Source organism: Podarcis melisellensis (genome assembly GCF_964234715.1).
Source record: "Podarcis melisellensis genome assembly, chromosome: 16".
Lineage (NCBI taxonomy): Eukaryota > Metazoa > Chordata > Lepidosauria > Squamata > Lacertidae > Podarcis > Podarcis melisellensis.
In genome coordinates, this window is record NC_138533.1 from 16811822 (window position 1) to 16835286 (window position 23465).

At 46.9% G+C, this 23465-nt stretch overlaps 2 protein-coding genes across 14 annotated transcripts; one reads left to right on the top strand and one right to left on the bottom strand.

The window, feature by feature from the left end:
- Positions 1 to 304: 304 nt before the first annotated feature.
- Positions 305 to 17477, bottom strand: LOC309359412 (V-type proton ATPase catalytic subunit A-like). 9 transcript variants are annotated; one of them, XM_081893027.1, is made up of 17 exons: positions 17375 to 17409; positions 16152 to 16188; positions 15269 to 15401; positions 14508 to 14643; positions 13393 to 13521; positions 11858 to 12072; positions 9819 to 9956; positions 8869 to 9020; positions 8476 to 8638; positions 8159 to 8267; positions 7362 to 7484; positions 5434 to 5548; positions 4423 to 4486; positions 4125 to 4328; positions 3263 to 3357; positions 1432 to 1603; positions 305 to 656 (listed from the first exon to the last, which is right to left on the bottom strand). In XM_081893027.1, exons 4-17 carry the CDS (start codon positions 14587 to 14589, stop codon positions 564 to 566), a joined length of 1854 nt encoding a protein of 617 aa, XP_081749153.1. In that variant the 5' UTR covers positions 14590 to 14643; positions 15269 to 15401; positions 16152 to 16188; positions 17375 to 17409; the 3' UTR covers positions 305 to 563. The 9 variants fall into 9 exon arrangements, with proteins under 9 accessions (XP_081749153.1, XP_081749151.1, XP_081749156.1 ...); XM_081893025.1 differs by lacking the exon at positions 16152 to 16188 and having other exon boundaries at positions 17375 to 17477; XM_081893030.1 differs by lacking the exon at positions 16152 to 16188 and having other exon boundaries at positions 15269 to 15398; positions 17375 to 17459.
- KLHDC9 (kelch domain containing 9) lies at positions 17446 to 22837 on the top strand. Of its 5 annotated transcripts, none has more exons than XM_081893081.1 (5): positions 17446 to 17518; positions 18736 to 19256; positions 20637 to 20805; positions 21822 to 22020; positions 22391 to 22837. In XM_081893081.1, exons 2-5 carry the CDS (start codon positions 18748 to 18750, stop codon positions 22555 to 22557), a joined length of 1044 nt encoding a protein of 347 aa, XP_081749207.1. In that variant the 5' UTR covers positions 17446 to 17518; positions 18736 to 18747; the 3' UTR covers positions 22558 to 22837. The 5 variants fall into 5 exon arrangements, with proteins under 5 accessions (XP_081749207.1, XP_081749206.1, XP_081749208.1 ...); XM_081893080.1 differs by lacking the exon at positions 17446 to 17518 and adding an exon at positions 17537 to 17583; XM_081893082.1 differs by lacking the exon at positions 17446 to 17518 and adding an exon at positions 17602 to 17795.
- Positions 22838 to 23465: the final 628 nt, after the last annotated feature.

The following is a 23465-nucleotide window of genomic DNA, read 5'->3' on the forward strand; positions in this document are numbered from 1 at the left end:
CCTGATTTTTGTCATTTTGGGAGTGCTAACATTCCTTGTTCTCAATTAAGCATTCCTCAATAGGATTCGGGGTCTGCAAAGCTCTGACAGTAGGATTGATTTAGGAATTGAGCAGAGCACACAGTTTAACCAGTCATATCCCACCTCATCTGACCACACCATCGATAAGGTATTTTTTGTTAACGTTTTCATATAATGAGTTACGCAGAAGTATAGATGGATAAACCACATACTCAAATTTATTCAAGCTATGGAAATTAAAAACTTACAAACAAATCCAAAGGTTTTGTTACGCAGAAGTATAGATGGATAAACCACATACTCAAATTTATTCAAGCTATGGAAATTAAAAACTTACAAACAAATCCAAAGGTTTGCACCTTTGCTTCCAATGTGGCTGGTTACAAACTGTGATGGTGTCAGCCCCCAGCCCCCTATTTGACATGAAAAATGAGCTCTTAGAAATGAGTTCTTAATTGGAGCTGTTACATCGCTGCCACCCTGAAATGTGAAAAGTCCTGCTGCAAATCACTCAAAGTTTTGAGTACTCCAAGTCCTCCTTTTTAGTCTTCCAAGTTGCGGAAGGCATTCTGCATTTCCTCGCTAAGCTGGGCGTAGTAAGCTTTGATATTTGCCTCTCCGTCCTTCCCTGGATCCTGGATAAAGAGACAAACCATGATTTATGAATGGCAGGCTGAAGACATATTGAAGGAGAAGAGAAGAGAAGAGAAGAGAAGAGAAGAGAAGAGAAGAGAAGAGAAGAGAAGAGAGCTACTAGGACCAGTGGCAGACTTTGGGTTCTCAAATTTCTTTTTCTTTTTTTAAAGAAATTATTTTTATTTGATTTTACAAATCCAAAGTTGTAAAGATCCAAATATATACCCATATACAGAGATTACTCCGACTCTTGTGACTTCTCCCCACCCATTCCATGGGCTCCTGTTTTAAACATTTACAACTGCATATTCTTCCATACCCTAAATATTATATAAATCCATATTGTCCATGGTACAAATTGAATCAAAATCCTGTCAAAGTTTCCATCTGCTTACAGTGGTCTCCTAAATAACTTATAATCCCCCCCCCCCCGTTCTTTTATAAAGTTTTTGTCCTCTAGGTTCCTGAGTCTTCCAGTCAGCTCTGCCATTTCGGCACAGTCCAACAGCTTGGTTTGCCATTCTACTTTCCATCTCTGGGTGGGCTCTCAAATTTCAACAGTGTCCTATGTGACACTAAAATCTCTCTCTCCTCCCCCCCACCTCTCACACCCCGTTCTAAAGCACTGTTTTGGTGCCCCCTGCAGCACAGCACCCAGTATGACTGCACAGGTTGCACCACCCTAAAACTGCCTCTGCTAGGATGGAGGCAGGTAGAAATAAAAAGGAAGCTGCAATCAGCTAGTTAAACTGAAGGTAGACGGCCCAGCCTCACCTTGAACTTCATGGAGCTCAGCTTGTACATGATCTCCCCAAGGTTCTCGCGGATGACAGCCCAGGTGATTTTGTGCTCGGACTGAGCAGTGGACTCTACTGCATGGCGGGCCAACTCATAGAAGCCAATCATGTTCTGGAGCATTCCTACTGTCTTGTAGAAAGGGCAGAACCTGGAATTGAGAGGCACTTTGAAGTACTTTAATACACGCTGAGTGGTGAGCGAATAAATCTGAGTGCAGGTGCTGTGGAACGTCTTGAATTTTTTTTTACTGGGGTGCTGTTTGTGGGAGGCACCCTCCTTAGTTATTTGTTTCATAAAATTTGTACATTGCTTGATTGTGAAAAACAACAACTATCAAAGTGGTTTACAAAAAAGATAGAAGGACAAAGTTATCAATATGCAAAATTGGCAATAATTTAAGACTTTTGAAAAATTAAAACAATAGACTAAAAGTCACATCAACTTCAACTTTCTGGATAGGCTTGCCTAAACAAAAAATGTTTTAGCAGATGTCAAAAAGCACCTGCCTGATGTCAATATGTAGGGAGTTCCTCCCCAAACCTATCACCTGCATACTATTATGCCTGTCAAATAAGAAAAGTTACATTTGTTTTGCTACAGAAAAGTGGAAAGGATGAATAATCAAGGAAATAGTATGGGGTAGGGCCCACAGACAGGAAACTTGTAATTAACATTGGAAATGCTTTGTGCTGATCAGACTCACTTCCGTGTCGATACATCACTGAAGAATCTTGGAAAGGAGTTGCTGTGCAACAGGGCTAGGGAACCTTTTGCCCTTTGGGTGTTGGGGGGTAGCAACTCTGATCACCCCTTACCTTTAGGGTTAGGCTGGGGCTGATGGGAGTCCAACAACATCTTAGTGTGGAGAACACCTCAAGGACTGCCTCTTTCCATATGAACCTACCTGGACTCTGAGATCATCTTCTGAGGCCCTCCTTTGTGTGCCTCCTCCTTGAGAGGTCCGGAGGGTGGCAACACGAGAAAGGGCCTTCTCTGCAGTGGCTCCCCATCTGTGGAACGCTCTCCCCAGGGAAGTTCGCCTAGTACCTTCATTATACACCTTTAGGCACCCGGCAAAAACGTTCCTTTTTAAACCAGGCCTTTGGTTGATCTGATTGACATCCTATGACCTTTTAATATGTGGGGGTTTGGGGGGGGGCTATTGGATTATTGTTCTTATTTTGATTTTATATATTGTGATCTTTTCTGTGAACTGCTCTGAGACCTCTGGGTATAGGGCGGTATATAAATAAAATAAAATAAAATAAAATAAAATAAAATAAAGAAGACTGAGAGGCAATATGATAGCCATCTTCAAATATCTGAAGGGCTGTCACATGGAAGATGAAGCAAGCTTGTTTTCTCCTGCTCTGGAGACCCAAAACAATGGATTCAAATGATGAGAAAGGAAATTACGACTAAACATTAGGAAGAACTTCCTGATCGTAAGAGCTGTTTGACAGTGGAACGGACTCCCTTGGAAAGTGATGCTCTCCTTTCCTGAATGGCCATCTGTCGGGGATTCTTTAGCTGTGATTCCTGCATTGCAGGATGTTGGACTAGATGACCCTTGGAAATCCCTTCCAGCTCTACAGTTCTATGATCTGGAGGGCCACAGGCTCCTCATCCCTGCTGAACAATATAGTGCTGCATTGAAGTGTTGTGTTGGAACTCCACTTTAATTCTGTTTTCAGCTAATTACAGAAAAGCAACACCTTGGCAGAGCTAAACGAGGAGAGTAGAACTTGGGCAAAAGTGCTGTGTGAAAGAGAGAGGCCCAAATATCGAGTCAACTGGTGAGGGTTACCTGTCATAGGAAGAGTAGCCGTTTTGCTGCAGGAAGTCATCCTTGATCAGTTTGGCCACCTCCAGGGTGATCTTGTCCGTTTCAGCAAGAGACGCCTGGACAAAAGCAATAGTTATAAATGGGGAGCAGCAGCAGGAAAAGAGCAAGGCTGGGGAAAGAGAAGAATCAGGATGTAGGCACCTTCAATAGCCCTGCCTGCCATCTCTCTCAAGCAAAACACTCGGTGCTTAAAAGAAGAGGTGCTGAGGTTCAAACCTGCCTGGAAATTACACCTTTTCTTCCAGGCATTCTTTGCATAATCCCAGATTCTCCACCCAGCTTCGTTTCTCCCCAACAGGGAAGTGTGGCAATGCAAGGCACACTGTGCACAGTCAGTGATCTAGGCTTAAGCCCTGCTGCGATTGGAAACAGATTCCAGGGCTTTGTAGCCATTTTGGGGTGTTTTGACCACTTCACATATTTTATATCAGGAATACTTACAACAACCCTGTAAGATGTCTATTTTAGCAGTCTGGGTGACTTGAGTATGGCCAATTGCAGAGTTCCAATGCCCCAGGATTTGAGTTAACAATAGATTTTGAAATACCGCTTGCACTCGCATCACTGTGACTTTTCAAAATGAACTGCAAAATCAGGTTCCTCTAATCCTTTCAAGGCACAGAGCTACAGTGCCAGAGTTACAGGCAATGCAAGGCCCCTGGTCTCAACAAACTGGAATGGTGAAAAATTTGTGATGGCACAAATACCATCCCACTGAAGCGATAATGAGGCAAATGAAGATTTTTAAAGGAACAAAAATGAATTGATGAGTAATGATTTTTCTCTCCTCCCTCTGCAGACACCCTTCTGTTCTCCTCCTCACCTTTCCAACCAGCTGGACAATCTCTGCCAGATCTTCCTCCTCTTGCAGGATCTCCTTGGCCTTAGTGCGCAGGGAGACGAACTCCGGGTAGTGCCTCTCATAGTGTTCATCTAATGCCCGCATGTATTTGCTGTAACTGATCAGCCAGTTCACTGATGGGAAGTGCTTTCGCTGAGCTAGTTTCTTGTCCAGCCCCCAGAAGACCTGGAATTATTAGGACCAGAAGGGAGGTGAGGAGTTAGCAGGACCATGCCAGGTAGCGTCAAGTAGCTGGCAACACTGTAGGAGGGAGACTCACCTGGACGATACCCAACGTTGCTGAGGTGACTGGGTCAGAGAAGTCACCGCCAGGAGGGGAGACCCTAGGAGTCAATGGGAAAGGTGAGATGAAACTCCCAGCAAGAGCTCAGTTGAGGATCTGATCCCACTGGAAGCTGGCAAGCTGTGGCCAAGCACACGCCAGGTGTGAAACCAACAGATACCTACTTAATAAAAATGAAGGCCTCTTGCAAGTCTGAAAAAGGAGACGTGTGTAAAATTTGGCCTGAGTCCACAGAGAGGCCTTTTTAAAACAAGAAAGCAGGACTGGACACTGAACCTGGGACCTTAGGAACACTGAGCATCTGCTCTAATACTGCCCCAGGGGCTGATGGGAGTTGTGGTCCAATATGGCCATGCTAGCTTAGAGCTGATGGGAGTGCAAAATGGCTGTGTTGGCTGGGGCTGATGGGTGTTGGAGTCCAAAAGGGCCATGTTGGCTGAGGGCTAGTGGGAGATGTAGTCCCAAACTTCTGAAGGGCACTAGGGTGGAGAAAGCCATCAAAATGAATGGATTTGACGATTGGGGCTGATGGACACTTTAGCCCAAAATATCAGAGGCCACCAGGCTGACACGGGGCTGTGCTAAACTCACAAAATAAAATTTACTGCAAACAGTGAAGAACGTTGATATTATTTTTAATATAACACCATCCACACACCTAGAGCTTTACAAAGACCAGAAATTACGTGACGCAAAATTCAGTGCAAGGAAGGAAGATGGCTTATCTCTTTTCCTTGTTTCGGATTTTAGATAATGGGTGCCATCTTTAAAAAACAACCACCCAGAGTTCTCTTACTCAATAGAAACTTGTCTGTCACTGACGTTAAGCACCTTTAGAGAGGTGTTGAAATAAGTAAACGATATCAATTAATTGCTTGAAAGGCAGTCGGTTTATCCACTCACAGATCTTTAACCGGGTTTAGGAGTCCCCTGCTTCACTTCTCTCCAACCACACCCTTGGTAAGGCACCGAGGTGGTGAAACTTACGCTCCAACAATGCTGACGCTCCCTTCCCGCTCTGGACTCCCCAAGCACTTCACACGCCCAGCCCGTTCATAGAAGGAAGCCAGGCGGGCACCCAAGTAGGCCGGGTACCCGCTGTCTGGAATTTAAGAATGTAAACGTAAGAAGAGTCCTACAAGGTCAGCAGCCCATCACCAGTTCTCACAGTGCCTCCCATGGGATGCCTACGAGCAGGAGCTGAGCACAATAGCACTCTTTTGCTCTTGTTCCACAGCAGCCTGGATTCAGATAGCACAGAGCCAGGATCGCCAGTAACCATGGTTATCCTCCGTGGATTTTGCCTCATTCCCTTTCAAAGCTGTCCAAAGTGGTGGCCATCTCATTTTGTATTTTTATGTTGTGAACCACCCTGTGATCTCCAGGTGACAGACAGTATACTACTACTACTACTAATAATAATAATAATAATAATGGTGTCCAGGTTTACAATCTAAGAAAAAAAATGGCGCACAAAGGATAAGGGACAGGGAGGAGCTGAAAAGATTACGTTGAAGGTGACTGCCTGATGTCAGGGTGCAAAGGAGGGGGATCAAGATGATCAAGGGCCTTATGGGCAATGGTTGAAGGAGTTGGGGTGTTTAGCCTGGGAGGTGATAGGCTAAAAGGTAAAGGTACCCCTGACTGCTAGGTCCAGTCGCGAATGATTCTGGGTTTGCAGTGCTCATTTCGCTTTACTGGCCGAAGGAGCCGGCGTACAGCTTCTGGGTCATGTGGCCAGCATGACTAAGCCGCTTCTGGCTAACCAGAGCAGCACATGGAAATGCCATTTACCTTCCCGCTGGAGCAGTACCTATTTATCTACTTGCACTTTGACGTGCTTTCGAGCTGCTAGGTTGGCAGGAGCTGGGACCGAACAACGGGAGCTCACCCCGTCACGGGGATTTGAACCGCTGACCTTTTGATCAGCAAGCCCCTAGGCTCTGTGGCCCTTTCAGGTGATAGACTAGCCATCTTCAAATACCTGTAGGGCTTTTTCAAGGAAAACAGAGCAAGCTTTTTTTCTGCTGCTCCAGAGGGTAGGACCCAAATCAGTGGAATCAATTTACAATAAAGGAGATTCCAACTAAACATTAGGAAGAACTTTCTGACAGCAAGAGCTGTTGGACAGTGGAATGGACTCCCTCAGAAAGTGATGCTCTCCTTCACTGGAGGTTTTTAAACAGAGGCTAGATGGCTGTTAGGAATTCTGTAGTAGTAGTAGTAAAATGTATATACCACCCTTCATCCGAAGGTCTCAGGACAGTTCACAAGATAAAGATACCAGATAAATAGCTAAAACGAAACAATAACCCCCACAGCCACAAACACATTTAAGAATGTCGTAGAATATTAATCAGCCCAAGGCCTGGTTGAAGAGGAACATTTTCACCTGGTGACTAAAGACATATAATGCGGTTGTGATTCCTGCATTGCAGGGGGTTGGACTAGATGGCCCTTGGGGTCCCTTCCAATTCCAGAATTCTATACTGAACTGACACTGTTCCAGCTACCACTTAATACTTGTTCTGCATTGTGTGTGTGTGTGTGTGTGTGTGTGTGTGTGTGTGTGTGTGTGTATGGAAGCACTTACACACTTTGGAACTCCCTGCCCACGGACATCAGGCAGGAAGGCACCCTTCATTGTAATGTTTTTGGTGTCTCCCTGTCCCTTGTGTGTCATGTTTTTATTAAGACTGCAAGCCTGTGGGCAGGGACAGTCTTTAAACTGACTGTCTGTAAGCTGATCGTGGAGACATTTTGGCTGAAGAGTGAGGTACATAAATTCTACATAAATTCAAATAAATAAACAAGAGTCGGGGGGGGGGGCAGGATCGCTTGTCCCATGCTCACCCTACATAAATCCCCTGGACTTGGGAAATGAGGGAAGTCTCGAAAAACAAAAAGAGGGTTACCTGCAGGCATTTCAGCCAAACGCCCAGAGATCTCACGGAGTGCCTCTGCCCAGCGGGAAGTGGAGTCGGCCATCATGCTTACATGGTAGCCCATGTCACGGAAGTACTCTGAGAGTGTGATCCCTGGATGGGGTTGGGTAAACAGAAAGAGAGAGAGAGAGAGAGAGAGAGAGAGAGAGAGAGAGAGAGAGAGAGAGAGAGAGGCATTGTGGGTGGGAGGAGATCCCTATGAGGAGCAAGTGTCTCAAGCAGAAGAGCCGGGAAGACAAGAAATCTTCCAAAAATATAGCGTGAGAGAACATCTTTTCCCTACCCCAAATGCAGGGAAGAGGTTGAGATCACAAGATGATCTTGGCTCAGGGCCTGCCTGCCTGTGAGGTGAGGTGATGAAAATGCCACAGGTGGTAGCCCCCCCCCTCCGCAGTGGCAGATCCGGGCTCTGAGGAGTGGGCCGCACACCTCTGTGCGCTGCCTGCCCACCACATGACAGCGGTGGGAGGGTGGGAGGCAGCAGCATGCATCCCATTCCTTACAGTGTGGATCTTGCCGCTGTGGAGAAGAAGGAGGAGGTGGGGATGGCATTTTCAGTTTTGCCTAAGCTGTTGTAGGGTACCAAAGATTCACCCAGCCCAGCATCCTGTCTCCAACAGAGAGTGGCCGGGCTGACGCCACTCCTTGCAGCTGGGGAGCATTCATGGAGAAGGCTGACGTATGGAACTAACTGTGGGATTATTTGGATGCCAGGGAGCCATTTTTATACATTTGCCTAAAACAGGGCGAGAGAAGGGCAGCCTCACCTGTGTAAATGGAGGCCTCTCGTGCGGCCACAGGCATGTTGGACGTGTTGGCGACAAGCGAGGTGCGCTTCATGATGGTCTCCGTCTTGCCATCCACTTCCATCGTCAGCTGAGAGAGGAAGCAAAGTGATTACAGGGCAGAGGAAGGGCAGGTGGTAGTGGTTTAGGGAAGAGTTTGTGGGGCGGGGTGGGGAGAGCTAGAGATTGGGGCAGTGCACAATAATGCTATGTTTACCTTAAGGAATAAGGAATTGGGAGCAAAGGACCAGGATGGCTCCGCCCACAGCACAAAGCCCCGCCCACTCCACTGATCTCACCTCGGGAAAGTCCCTCAGCACTTCAGACATCTCATTGCCCCGCTCGCCGCAGCCCACGTAAATGATGACATCGCTGTTGGAATACTTGGACAGCGACTGGGAGATGACTGTCTTGCCACAGCCAAAGGCACCTGGGATAGCTGTGGTCCCACCTTGGACACACCTATGGGAAGAAGTGGGGGGGAGAGGATAATGGGGGGGGGGAGGGAAGGGTTCTGCAGCCCAGCCCACCCAGCCTCCAAAATTGTTTGACATCTGGTGGAAGATCTAATTGCAGTGAGAATCAGGATCCTCTTTCCCTCTGGCCCTGCCCATTACTGGCATGTGGCCCCTGAAAGATGAATGTGAGTGTGGCCCTCAGGCTGAAAGAGGTTTTCTCCACCCCTGGCTTACGGGAAGAGGGCGTCCAGGACCCTCTGGCCAGTCAGCAGCGGATGATTGGCCGGGAGCTTCTCTGACACGGGACGGATCTGCCGGACGGGCCACACCTGCACCATCGTGAGTTTCTCCTTCACTCCCTCAAAGTCGAGTTCCAACACCACATCCTTCAGGGGGAAAGGCACAGGGGTGAGAGTGGCCACGGTGCAATTGCCAGAGGCTGGCTGTTCAAAATCTCCCATTTCAGCCCAAATCCACTATTTCCACCTCCCATTCTACAACGTGGGAATAATAAGAATGACAACGGCCTACCACCTTACAGAGCTGTTTGAATGATTCCTGAGCTAATGTGACGTGCACTGGATGTTCTAAAAGGCTACATAAATGCTTTATATTGTTGCTGCTGCTATTATCATCACTATGGGACACTGGTGGCGCTGTGGCCTAAACCACTGAGCCTCTTGGGCTTGCCACTTGGAAGGATTCTGGTTCAAATCCTCGCATCAGAATGAGCTCTCGTTGCTCCTTCCCAGCTCCTACCAACTTAGCTGTTCGAAAGCACACCAGTGCAAGTAGATAAATAGGCACCACTGCGGCAGGAAGGTAAACAGCGTTTCCATGCACTCTGGTTTCCGTCACGGTGTCCCATTGGGCCAGAAGTGGTTTAGTCATGCTGGCCACATGACCTGGAAAGCTGTCTATGGACAAACACCAGCTCCCTTGGCCTGAAAGCGAGATGAGTACCGCCACCTCATAGTCGCCTGGACTTAACTGTCCAGGGGTCCTTTACCTTTACATCATCACTATTAAAAGGGAAGGCTAGAAAAATGTCAACGTCTGCATTGTATGGCTAAAAAGTAACAGTGTCAACCCATTACAGAACTCCCAGTCAATTTAATGCACAGGTTTTAGCCAATTAGTCAAATAAATCTGCATAGAAGAAGCACACATACAACACTACCTACCGAAGTATCATACTGCCCAGCTGGGGCAACGTGGGTGACTGTGCCCCGGCACCTGGGGGGCACCATGATCATATGCTTGATGAGGGAGTTTTCGCGCACTGTTCCGTAAATATCGCCGCCAGTTACATGGCTCCCAACCTAAAAACGTAGAAGGGAGAGCAGCAGAAATGGTTAAGAAGCACAACAGGATCTCAGCATAACAGCAGACCCAAGACAGGGGCTGGTTGTGTTCTATGAGAGTTCACACAAGCACAGAGAAGTCACATAAGGGGGAAATGGCTGTACAGTTCAGCATCCTGAGAGTCTTAGCTTTCATTTGTCTTTGTATTTAAAGCAAACCTAGACCTCATGAGTGTGAAAACTGGCTTTGAAATGTGTGAGAAACACCTACTGAAATCAACAGCCATGTTGCGTATGGGGAACTGTCCCACTAAGGATTTGAAGCCACTTTTCTGGATGTCTGATTCTTCATCTTCTTTTTAAAGTGGGTTTCTAGCCTTTTATTTGAGAAGATATAAAGGAGAACACACAGGCAGTGTCCACTGCCCAAAGCCTTCATAAGGAGTTAGCTTTCCAGTATTCTGGCCAATGAATGCAATGCCCCTATCTAAAATGTTATAAAAAGATTTATACGTTATAAAATTTACATTCCACTGCATGGACATATAACACAATACAATCACAACGTGATTCCTGTATTGCAGGGGGCTGGACTAGTTGACACTTTGGGTCCATTTCAACTCTACAGTTCCATGATTCTACAGTAAATGTTAGTCTACTATTACAAAGATTGCGGCAAATCAGAATTGATTCACACACACACACACACACACACGTCTTCTTTGGCGATCACTCATAGCTGAGTAAGATTGTCTTCCATAAAATCATGTCCACTGTCCCCCTAGAAGGCTGACAACCATTTCGGGATTCAGGAAGGGTCACCTCGGATATTGTTATGAGACGGTTTGCTAAGATCCTTGCAATAATTTTGCCGGCCGCAGCTATGCCTCAATAGTTTCCACAATCAATTCTGTCACCTTTTTTAAAGAGATTGATAATTTTGGCACCCCTAAAGTCTGCTGGGATTTCTTCTCTTTCCCAGATTTTTTCGATGAGCTTGTGAAGTTGTTGTGTAAGTTCAATTCCGCCCACTTTGAAGATTTCGGCAGGTATCCCATCAGGTCCACTGGCTTTGTTGTTTTTCATTTGGTTAATAGCTGTACACAACTCTCCCAGATTTGGAGATACTGCAAGCTCATCTCTAACTTGTTTTTGCGGAATTTGTGAGAGGACCTCAGTAGCTACGGGGGAGTTGTGGTTAAGGAGATGTTGGTAATGTTCTTTCCAGCGCAGTGAAATAACTTCTTTATCTTTTAGAAGTGTGATACTGTCTGCTGAGCATAGGGGGCATATGCCATGATTTATTGGCCCATAGATGGTCTTTGTGGCTTTAAAGAAACTCTGTGCATCATGAGTGTCAGCTAAGTGCTGGATCTCTTGAGCTTTTTTTATCCACCAGGTGTTTTTTAGTTCTCTGGTTCTTCTTTGAACCTCAGCCTTGGTGTTGGCATAGGTTTTTTCCTTAGTGACACACACACACACACACACACACACACACACAATCTTGCACCTTTTCATTATTAAATTTCTGGTCATCAGCCTGTAAATCAAACGTTTACAAAAGCACCTGGGTTCAGTTCCCAGCATTTCCACATTAGGGCTGGGAGAGTCCCACCCCCCCATGTCTGAAAGCCTGGAGAGCTACTGCCAGGAAATACAGACTGAGCTAGATGAACCAATGGCCTGATTCAATTTAAAACAGCTTCCTATGTTCCTATTGCAAGCCAGCAGAATGGAGTAGACAGAAAGTTGGATTAGGGTAGAAGAGATCCAGCTTCCAATATTCACTCCACCAAGAAGCTCACCTTAAGGCCCAGTGGTTCCCCAAATTTTGGGGGGCCACTGCCCCCTTGGTTTCATAACTCATCCCTACGACCCAGGGCCTTGTTGCTTCCCAAAACCAATAGCGTGTCTCTTACCCGGATGTTTGGACTGGGACTGAACTCCCATTTCAGGTCCTTGGACAAAGCCGAGATGTTGATGCCCCGGGGGATGTAGATGCTCTTGGTGAGCTCTGTGATGTCTTTCAGGGGCCGCTGGATCCCGTCAAAGATGGACCCCATGATGCCTGGGCCAAGCTCCACCGAGAGCGGCTTCCCAGTCCTCAGCACGGGATCCCCCACGCAAACACCCGCTGTAGCAGTTACTCAGGAAAAAGACTTGGATAACAGAGAGCAAGGAAAGGGCAGAAGGGGGGGAGCAATGGGGTTCCTTCCCAGCCAGGCTGACCTGAAATAGATACTCTAATATTGTCATTTACCTTTGCACAGGTATTGCTTCGAACTTTGCCTTTTGGAAAGGTAAGAGGCAACATGATGCGAATTTGTAAAATTCTGAATGGCGTGGAGAAAACATGCAGAGAATAAAATTTATTTCTCTCTTATAATACTAGAACCTGTGTGTTCCAGGCCTGCTTGCTGGTTTCCCATTGGGGCCTCTGGTTGGCCACTGTGAGAGCAGGATGTTGTACCAGATAGGCCATTGGCCTGATCCAGCAGGCCTTTCTTGTGCTCTTAATACTTCCAAGGACAGTCTTCACTTGTGCCTTGTGAGTCATTACTTTTTTGAAATGTAATCACAACACTGTTAGAGCAATGGCTGGCTGTTTATGTGTGCTAAACATTACAGTATTTGGTTATATCTCCTCTTTCAAATTTCTGCACCTCCCATACCTCATATATATATATATAGTGATTTCAATACATACACGTGATTGTGTCTGGGGGCGGGGATTAACAACAAGAAGAAACAATGGTTGGATCCAGAAACATAAAAAAAATTGTTTCAGGAAAACACAGTGTAAAACTCATAATGAGAAATCACATTGCAGAAGGACTGGACTCTACAGCGCCATCTGGTGTCATAGTGTTATAATGCATTTGAAACACACACACAAAAAAAACTAATGTAGATGAGTTCAATAATTGCTGCAATGGGCCCTTCTGTACCTTGGCTGAAGGTGGTTTGTGAACCCCACATGCCTCCTTTGATTCCCCCTCGACCATGTGGCGTTCCCCTCCATCTACTGCTATCCTACATTTTCTTCCTCCTAAATTGATGTAGCATTCCTGTTTGGATTCTCCAAGCACAGGGAACCTCCAGATTTAAGGGAGGAAAAGGTGGGGCAGCATAGGGACAGGCCCAGTCGTAGTTTAAAAGGCAGCATGGACAACAACCCCGACAGAATTTGTAAATCCGTTGAACTACGAAAAGCCTTGTAGAAGTCAAAGGTCAGAGGTGTTCCTTGCAACCAGGAACACAGGACAGGTGCGTCTTAGGAAGGCGAGGCCCAAAGGTGGTTGAGAGATGGAAACGCAAGTCTCAAAAGGGACTGTGGAGGGAGGGAAGGAGCTAAAGGGAGCAGGTAGACTCAGGGCAGAGGAAGGGAGACAAAGGAGGCAACGAGCTTAAAAAGGTGGAGGAGGCATCATCTTCACCCTTTCCAAAAAGATACAGGTCTCCTCATAGACTTGGATGGTAGCCAAATCACCCTCCAGACGGATTATTTCGCCCACCAGCTCAAAGTGTCCGACGCGCACCAGCTCATACATGGCAGCCCCAGCCATCTTGCAGGCAATCACCACTGGCAGTGGGGAGAGGGAAAGAGAGAGTCACCCCACCTTCGATCACAAATGGCTTCCTTGCTTCTCCAGCTAGTGCCGGCCCTCCGTATCTGCCTTAATTTAAACCACAGCTACACATGTGCAGATAACTGGGCTTGCAAACCACGATACAAACAAATCTCAGCTTTTCAGTTCTCCACATAAGCCCTGTGCAGTAAGCCAGTCTGGAAGCTAAGAGAGCATGGAGAACAGTGGCCAAGTCATTATTCTCCAAAAGGAGCTGGAAAGAGGCACTCATGATAGTAGTAGTAGTAATAATAATAATAATAATAATAATAATAATAATAATAATAATAATATATTATTTATACCCCGTGCATCTGGCTGGGCTTCCCCAGCCACTCTGTGTGGCTTCCAACAAAATATTAAAATACAGTAATGCGTCAAACATTACCTAAACACTCCTAACCACTCCTGACCTCTGAAGTCACCTGAGCCTCCAATGGCAATGTTGGATCCAGGAGCACTCCATTTCCCCCAGCAAAGCTATGGTCCTGCTCCTTTCCCAGGGGGAAAGCAACCTTGTGCAGAACAGGCCATCTTGACTCTAGCAGTGCAGACAGAAGCAGACTTTCCCTTCCAATCCCAGCCCCACCTCTTTCAAAACGACCAGTTATTTTAACCACAAATGTTGCAGAAAGTGTTAGAAGCCAAGAGAGGGGGATACTGAGAATGGGAGTCCAATAAAAAAATCTTAGAGGACCACAGGTTCCCTATCCTTGTTTGTAGTTAGCACAATCCAGAGGTTTTAAATGTTGATTAACAGACTGTTCAAACTTTAAAAAAAGAAGAAGGAAGTGTTATGTTCAGCTTGGTTTACTAACATGCCTTGCTACACAAAGGGCAAAATTGGGTTATTCATTGCAGAGTAAACTCATTTGCTCCTATTTTCCACTTTGGTTGTTGAAGGGTATTATTAAGTTTCTCCAAGTGCCAGAGAACCTACCTGGTCCAGAGACACCATGCACAAATCCCATCTCACTCTCCTTCTCTGCATCCCCAATCTTCGGAAGTTTGGAGAACTCCATGATTCTGGAAGGTGAGATGAGGCCGCAGGGTAGGACTTTCAATGGCAACAATATCTGCATCAGAAATGGGGTGGGAGGATGAATCAAAGCAGGGGGTGGGGTGGGACCCATGCCCTGGGTCTTTTGCACTGAGCTTCAGATTTCCTGCTGCTTTCAGAAACTTTTGTATATAAAATATGCTCACACAGGGCAGTTTAGTGCAATGCTGGTAAGACCACAGTCACCCAACATCTTAATCTGCCCAGACAGAAAGCACATATAAAATTAGCAAGTGTGGTGTTGTACCAGGGGCTTGCACCCGAGTCTTTCAGCACCCAGCAACCCCTCTGCAGCCCATCCCTGTCTCCACACATCTTCAAATGGTGGGTCACAGCTGGGGAAGAACTTAGCCTAAGCTGGAGTGTACATTTTGCTATGGTTGCCAACTTTCTTTTCTAGTGGGGCTTCTGTGCCTTTATGACAACAACATTGCAGGGCAGGTGGAATGCTCACCGGTGAAAGCTGTTTCTGTGTGGAGATAAAGCAGCTGGAAAAATATTCATCAGCCTGTCATGCACCCGTTAATGGCACAGGAGCCCCGTCAGAAATACATGGAAAACACACCATTGGCAACTGTGGTCCAAAGCTGTGAAGAGCACCCCTTCCCACCCACACTGAATTCCTGAAGGTCAAGCCTTACCTTTTGGAAGAGGTGCCAAACTATTTGGAGACAAGGAGTGAGAAAGTCCTTCCTCGCATGTGGATGCTTAGATCAGCCTGACCTCTCTTTCTGCTCTCAAGGTTTAGTCAGGCTTGGCGGGGCGGTGTTCCTACTTTTGGGAGGGGGGATGTTATTATTATACAGGGAAAGTGGTCAGGCAAACAGGTATGGCACGACCGCTTTCTGCTCTGAAACCAGTTCTGACCTGAGCAGGCCACAGAGAGCTGGGGAGAGGCTGGAGGTCACTGGGACAGGAGGAATGGAGCAAAACCTTACAAAGCTACTGCAAACAGTCATTCTGTGTACTGTCAACAGTCCACTGGATTCTCCTTCCTGGTGCTTCAGGGCGGGGGGCTGCTCTGTTCTGATCCCCTTCCATAGGAAACAGAAACTCTACAGTTTTCTCCATATAACCACATCTCTATGTGGGGTGGGGGTGGGGATGTACCTGTTGAATTTCTGCCTGCCATGTATCTGTTGAAGGCAGAGAAAAAGAGTGGCTCTGGATTGCATGGGAATATCAACCCTCTTTGATAACATATAAATAAATTTCAGGGAGAATTTTGTCAAGGACCCATTTAAAACACAGGGTCCGAATCCCGCGACAGGGTGAGCTCCTGTTGCTCGGTCCCTGCTCCTGCCAACCTAGCAGTTCGAAAGCACGTCAAAGTAGATAAATAGATACCGCTCCGGCGGGAAGGTAAACGGCATTTCCGTGTGCTGCTCTGGTTCGCCAGAAGTGGCTTAGTCACGCTGGCCACATGACCCGGAAGCTGTATGCTGGCTCCCTCGGCCAATAAAGCGAGATGAGCGCCGCAACCCCAGAGTCATGACTGGACCTAATGGTCAGGGGTCCCTTTACCTTTATAGAATCAGTGCTGGATTGTCCAATAGGCAGACTAAGCATGTATTTAGGGCACCAGCAAAGCAGGGACACACACAGAGACACACACACAGAGAAATGAGATTTTTTTTGAAAGAATTTGACATAGATTTTTTTAAAGCATCAAAACAGTCATTATGGGGAGAAACACAGCTTTGTTAGTTTTCCTTACACTCCACCCCACACTATTCCCCCATTTTTCTGTTCTCTTATTACTTATCCCCACCTAAACCATAGGGGCATCCTATAAACGTTGATCGAAATAATACGAGGGAATCAGATCCCATGCATGTACATTTCAGCAGACATGTAAGTTTTGAAAAATAAAATTATATTTTACAGGTTAGTATCGTTTTTATTTTGAATTACATATGGTGGAGGAGGGACCATAAACTTTTCAGTGCTTAGGTCCTCTAAAGGGCTTAATCCAGCTCTGTACAGGATACATGCGCATTTTAGACAGCATTGTGTGAACATGGTTTAAAAATCCCACACTAGGAATGCAGTGAGTGTGTACAGAAAACAGGAATGTAAACTTGAAGGTTGCCAGGTCAGGAGCATCCCAGATCCTGAGCTTTCAGGCCTTAAACCTGAGATCTAGGGATGGCCCCTGGTGAGTCTTCTTCTGTGCTCCCTACCACCTCCCTGGAGATGGAGGTGAATTGGGAGAAGGGAGGTCGGTGCAGAGAAGGGCAAACCCTCATGCTCTCAGAGTCTATGCAATAATTTTCAGAGGTGGAGGTTAATTGGGAGAGGGGAAAGTGGTGCAGAGAACGGCAGACCCCATCCCCAAGACTCTATGCAATAATTTGCAGGCTGAAGAATACTTACAGTATTCTTAATTTTGCTTTTGTGTTTTGTTTTTTTAAGGCACTCTTGTCCACCTGGAGATTCAAGCCCTACCCCTGCCACCTGGAGGGGGTCAGGCAAATCTGGATACTTCATGTCAATCCCAGAGGTCTGGCAGCTCTAGTGAGCACAACTACAGCCCGCGGTTTCAACTTTTTTGAAAACAAACGAAGGAAGCTCTATGATACTACCACCTCCAATTCCCCCCTGTCACCCCCAGCTCATCATTTTTGCCATCAATGGTTATTGTTCCTCGGCAAATCCCAATTCTTTCCAGATTCCTCGTGACGTCCCTATGCTGGCCGTAAAACAAACACACACACCCGGATTATTCATGCTCCTGCTAACTTTACCACACTCAGCAAATGCTTTCTGGCAGGGCCTGCCTTTTCCTGTAAGCCACAGAATCGGTTGCCAAGACACATGATGGGGTTGCTAGGGGCTGCCCATTGCTAGGCAACCAGGCTTTCTGATCTGCAGAGGCTTCTTCTTTTAAGGTAGGCCCAAATGACTGTTTCTGAGATTGATGACACAGCCATTCCTGCATGCACACACAAATCTGGTTTGAGAGGTTTTTTGGGGGGAATGGGGAGGGACATTTATCCAGCACAACTGGAAAACACACCCTGGCAGTGTGATCAGGGGTGTTTGTGAGCATGTGCACAATAAGCTTTTCCTTTTCGCCGGCGGGGGCGGGGGGGGCCGGGGAGGGGACAAGCCTTGGAGTTTGTGATCTGACAGCTACCATATGAAGAGGAGGAACGTTATTTTGGAGTAGGACAGGATGCGTTTTTTGTTGTTGTTTTTTTAAAAAAGAACAAAACAAAATTAATTGCACCAAACTCCTTGCACAAATGTTTCCACCCTTCCTATTTACCAGAGGAAGGGCACCCTTTCTTAACCTGTTCCTGGTATAACATTCTTGTTGTTCCTGCTCTTGCCTTTGGGCATGCCTTGGTAAAATGGCTTGAGCTTGGTGGGGGCAGCCAGGGAAAGGGGCATTGATTTTCAGTTTAGGCTCAGTGGTGCAGGGGCTTTTTAAACCCAAGTACAAAAAAAAAGTTTTTTCTTATTTTAGTTTTTGGAGGGTTAGAAAGAGAGTGTCAGGAGTGAGGATGCATATGCTTGTTTGTGTATCGTAAGGGTAGATTTTCAGTTCAGTTCATTGTTTAAGTGAAGTGGTCTATTTACATATGGTGTATAATTAGAGCACATTCCTGGAGTCAGTTTGGCCATGCATTTAAAAAACTATGATACTTCTTTAAACAGTCATGGCATACACTGAAGGATTCTGGGACCTGTAGTTTGTTATGGGTGCTGTGAGCTGTTAGGAAGCCCCTCTTCCCCCTCTTAGAGCTACAGTTGCTAGAGTGGTTTTAACAATCAATCCCCCTTCCCAGGGAAGTTGGGAGACTTGGGAAGTTGAGGGAGTTGGGTAGGTTTAGCCTGGCACAGAGGGGACAGAGGTGATATGAGAGCCAGTTTATGAAGGAGTGTTGCTTCATTGGGCATCTAACGATAAGACCTGTCTATATTTTTTATTGTTGGTAATCTCCACATCTCTCCTCTTTCCTGCAAGAAAAAATTGTTTACTTGTATTATTTTAGGTTTGTTCCAACATGGCTATTTGCATTTCATTAAGATGAATAAATAAATCCCTCTTTGGATTGTCCACCACCTTGTCCCTTGACCCTTCTTGCTTTGCCCCCTGCAGATCAAACCTGGTATGGCAGCCACCGGCCGCAGCTGGGAGTGGAGGCCAGTGGTGTGCAGTGACCTCCTCGGCCGTGCATTCCACTCGTGCAATGTGGTGCAGGGCAAGCTCCTCATCTTTGGGGGCCTGAAGTCGCAGGAGACCCAGGAACTGCCCCTTGGGGATGTGGTGGCCTTCGACCCCACACTCCAGACGGTCAAAAGGATGGCTCCCGAATGCGAGCACCGCCGGAGCCACCACGAAGCTGTGGTCCTGTCTGACCGCTTCCTGTGCGTGGTGGGGGGCTGGGACGGCTCCCGCCGGGTCTCTGACGTGTGCTGCTTTGATGCCGAACGGGGGCAGTGGGAACGCTGGGCTGCGGGGCCGTCCAACCAGGCCCCCGTGGGGCTCAGCAGCCACACTTGCACCAAGCTCACGGACCATGAGGCACGGGTGGTGGGCCGCGAGGGCGGGCTGCGAACTCAGCGGCGCTATGCCAGCATCTTCACGTTGCATCTCAATCCTGCCAGCAAGACCTACTGGTAAGACCTTGCCCAGAATACTGAGCTGCTTGCAAGGACTTCAGTCCTACAAAGGTTTTTCACCTTCTCTCATAACACTGGAACACATGGGCAGCTAGAGAAGCTGAATGTTGGAAGGGTCAGAGCAGATGAAGGAAAGTACCGTATTCTTCAAAAGTACCGTATTCTTCAAAAGTACCGTATTAATTACAAAAATTAAGGGGAAATGTGTGTGCGTCCTATGGAGCAAATGCAGGCTCCTTGGCTTCAGTGATAGCAACGTGAAGCCTCCGAAGCGCAGAGGGAGCGCTCCCTCCGCGCTCTGGAGGCTTCAGGGATAGCCGCCTGAAGCCTCCGGAGTGCAGCGGGAACTTGCGCTGCACTCCAAAGGCTTTGGGTTCCTTTTGTTGAAGCCAGGAGAGCAAGACTCTCCTGGCTTCAGCAGAGAGGGAGAGCCGCGCAGCGCCCCTTCAGCGAAGCGGGAGGAGAAATGGAAGGGGCTCCGTTTCTCCTGCTGCTTCGCTGAAGGGGCTCTGAGCAGAGAGGGGGAGAATTTTTCTTTCTTGTTCTCCCCCTCTAAAACAAGGTGCGTCCTCTAGAGCGAAAAATACGGTACTTCACACAGCGCATAGTTAAAACTGCCGAACACAGAATGGCTTTAAAAGAAGATTGGACAAATGGAGAAGGCTAGCAATGGCTACTGGCCGTGTTGGTTATGCTCTGCCTCCTACGTCAGAGGCATCAATGCTTCTGAATTCCAGAGGGGAGAGGGCTCTTGTGCTCAGATCCTGCTTGCAGGTTTCCTACAGGCATTTGGTTGGCCACTGTGAGATCAGGATGCTGGACTAGATGGGTTACTGGCCTGATTCAGCAAGCTCTTCTTATTTTATGTGGCTGCACCTACAAGCTTAGATGGTATAGGCCAGACTTAAGTAAACATCTGTTAGATCTAGCAAGCAAAGGGGATCCTCCAGATGTTCTTGGACTCCAACTCCCACCATCTTTGACCATTGGGCACAATGGCTGCTGGGAGTTGCGAGTCCAACCTCTGGTATAGGAAAGCCAACGTGGCATAGTGGTTAGTCTTGGTCCTGGGAGACCAAAGTTCAGGTCCCCACTCAGCCATGAAGCTCACTAGGTGACATTGAGCTCACTGCCTATAAGCCTAACATACAGGCTTGTTGTGGGGTTTAAATGAGAGAACCATGTACACACTTTGAGTTCTTCATAGAGGGCTTTCTAATTTCCTTTTGTTCTTTCTTTGTTTGTTTCTTTTTGCTTTTCTATATTTTTCTTTTCTAGATTAGTGTGATTTTCATTGTATTTTATGTTGAAAACTTTTAATAAAAAAAATTATTATTATTAAAAGAGCATCCTTTGCCTCTCTCCTCCTGTTGCCAGGTACAAAGAAGAGGAATCGCGAACGGCCTCCCGGGCCGGCCATTGTGCCATGCTGCTGCGCGAAACCACCCCAAGCGGGAAGAGCAGTGGCTACAATCTGGTGGTCTTTGGAGGGCGTGACTCTGCTGACTTTGACATAGCTGGACACTGGGGGAAAAGCAAAATCCATGTGAGTGTGAGTGGGGTGGGCGCACGATGTGGCCTTGCAGAAATAGGAAAGCCAAGATCCCCTCACGTGTGTATGTGGAGGTGGGCTGTAGCTCAGTGGTAGAGCACCTACTTTACTTGAAGAAGGTTCCACATTCATTGCCAGGCAGGGCTGGGATAAAACTCCTGTAGAGCCTCTGCCAGTCAGTGTTGACAATGGTGAACAAGATGAATTGTCTCGGTATAAGCAAACTTCTGGTGTTCACCCTTGCAAATCCCCAAACCAGTGCAATTTTATTTCATTATTTGCATCCCTCCCTTCCTCCTGAAGGTGGCCAGGGCGAGTGGTACCTTGGTTTTCGAACGTAATCCATTCTGGAAGTCCGAAACATTCGAAAACCAAGGCATGGCTTCCGATTGGCTGCAGTAGCTTCCTGCACTCAAGTGGAAGCCGTGTTGGATGTTCAGCTTCCAAAAAACGGTCGCAAACTGGAACATTTACTTCTGGGTTTTCGGCATTCCTGAGCCAAATTGTTCGTCAACTGAGCCATTCGAGAACCAAGGTTCCACTGTATTAAAAAAAACAAACCTAAAAGCAATTGCAATTAAAAGCATACTTCCACCTAGTGATCTCAGGGATTGCCAGGCACCACCACCAAGGCCTCCCCTGCCAATCATAGGGTCCAAATGGCTAGTACTGTGGAAAGTGCTCTTTTGGGTTCAGATCAGGATGTGAAATTGAGCCTCTTGGAGTGCCACCTTCCTCCCCTTTGCATCAGACCCTCTTTTCCCCATGCTTTACCCTCGAGCTTCTACTGCTCTTGGCATTCTCAGCCTGTCCTGTTGTCCTCAACATCGTCCATTCAACCATCCTGCCCCATTGGAATCCAGTCCCTCCGCTTAACAATCCATATTCTCTCAATAAAATTAAGCATTTTTAATACACATTCTAATAAAAGAATTTAGCGGTGCTTAAACCTCTACAGCCTCCATCTCTCTGCATTTTTCAAAGTCTGCCGCATCCTTTCCTTCTTTCAGGTTGATTCTGTCCATGCTCCTGGGCTGACAGAGAATCTCTCTCGCTTGGTCAGCACTGAAAAGGGATCCCAGCAGGGTCCCAAAGGCCTGAGGCACCAATCTTGTACCGTGGTGGGGCCTTTTGCTGTCATCTTTGGTGGGGAGACTTTATCGACCGGCAGGGATACCATTTGCAATGATCTTTACATCCATGATACAAGTAAGTGGCATCTTTGTGCTAAGAATCTCTCTGGCCAGAAGCTGGGACAAATCTTAGGGGCGCTTATTAGAACCACGCATGTAAATTCTCCAGCTATGTAGCATCTCCCACCCCCCACGGCAATTCTTCACTGGCCCAAGGGTTGTTGAATAGGGAATTGTATGCCTAGCAAGCTACGATGAGGAACAAGTACTCCTCAGATAAAATGTAGGGGGAACTGACGTAACTGTTAACCAAAACAACTTGGCCTATCCCATCTCTACACACAGAATGTTCAGGTATGAGCCTCTTTTGCACCCAACCAGCAGCTAGAGTTGATGGGATAGGAAGCCTCTCCCAAGAACCTCACACAGCTTGTCTCTTCTCTCAGGGTCTTCGCCAGCAAACTGGTTTCACTTCTCTTGCTCCAACCGGGGCCAGAAGAGAGTTGGCCACTGCACCTGCCTCTGCAATGACAAGCTATACCTCATCGGAGGGTTTGGGGCTGATGGAAAGACGCCCTGCCCAGAGATCTGCAGCTTGGAGTTTGCTCTGTGAAGTCTGAAGCCTCTTGCTACTGGCTCTCATCAACACCCTCAAGTGGACAGCGCTCTCAATTCTGCTCCACTCCCCTCTTGCCTGCAGGGGAAAGTGAGCCCCTGGGCCATGTGAAATAAAGCACCCCTCTGGCACGTCAGAGAGACTTCGATGCTCTTTCTGCAGGTAAACGTACAAGAGGGGGAAGTGATCAGACTGAAGGACACTAGGAAGAAAGTGCCTCATCGGCCAGGGGTGTAAGATTCCTAAATTATGAATAAAGGTTTTCCGTGTAAACATCTTACTGGTTTCTGAGGGCCTTCAGTATTGAAATCTGATCCATGTTTATCTGCACTCTACACTATTTAACACCTCTTTTGCAATGGCAAACAAAAGCTGAATTCTTCACCCTGTCTATGCGCATTTGCAAGATTTTGCTTATTTGGGGGAGTCTGGTTTTAGCAGATTAACATGAATTTTAATCAACCAAGTCTACATACATGAACAGTCTTTCGTGGCGCGGCAGGGGTGGGAGTGAATCATACTTTGTTTCACATGATGCACACCCCATCTTGAAAACAGCATTGTTCCTGCAAGAGATGGGGAAATGCCTTTTAAAGTGACCCCTGTATTGACAATATTTTTTAAAGGGGTGTTCCCCAACTATTTGGGCTTTTGACTGAGTAACAGATTTAAGCATAGGAGCCACTTACTTTGGATGATTCAATTTTTTGATTTAGGATGATTGCAGCACATAACTTTGTTCTGCTGTGCTACTTATTGGAAGGGTGTTGGGCAAGGAGGTAAATTCCTACACACTGACATTCCTCATCTGGTTTCTCAGATTTTAAGTATATATTTGTGCCCACTATGGGTTAGAAACTCACTCTGAAAGCAGAGATATTGAAGAAGCCAACAGCTCATATTTT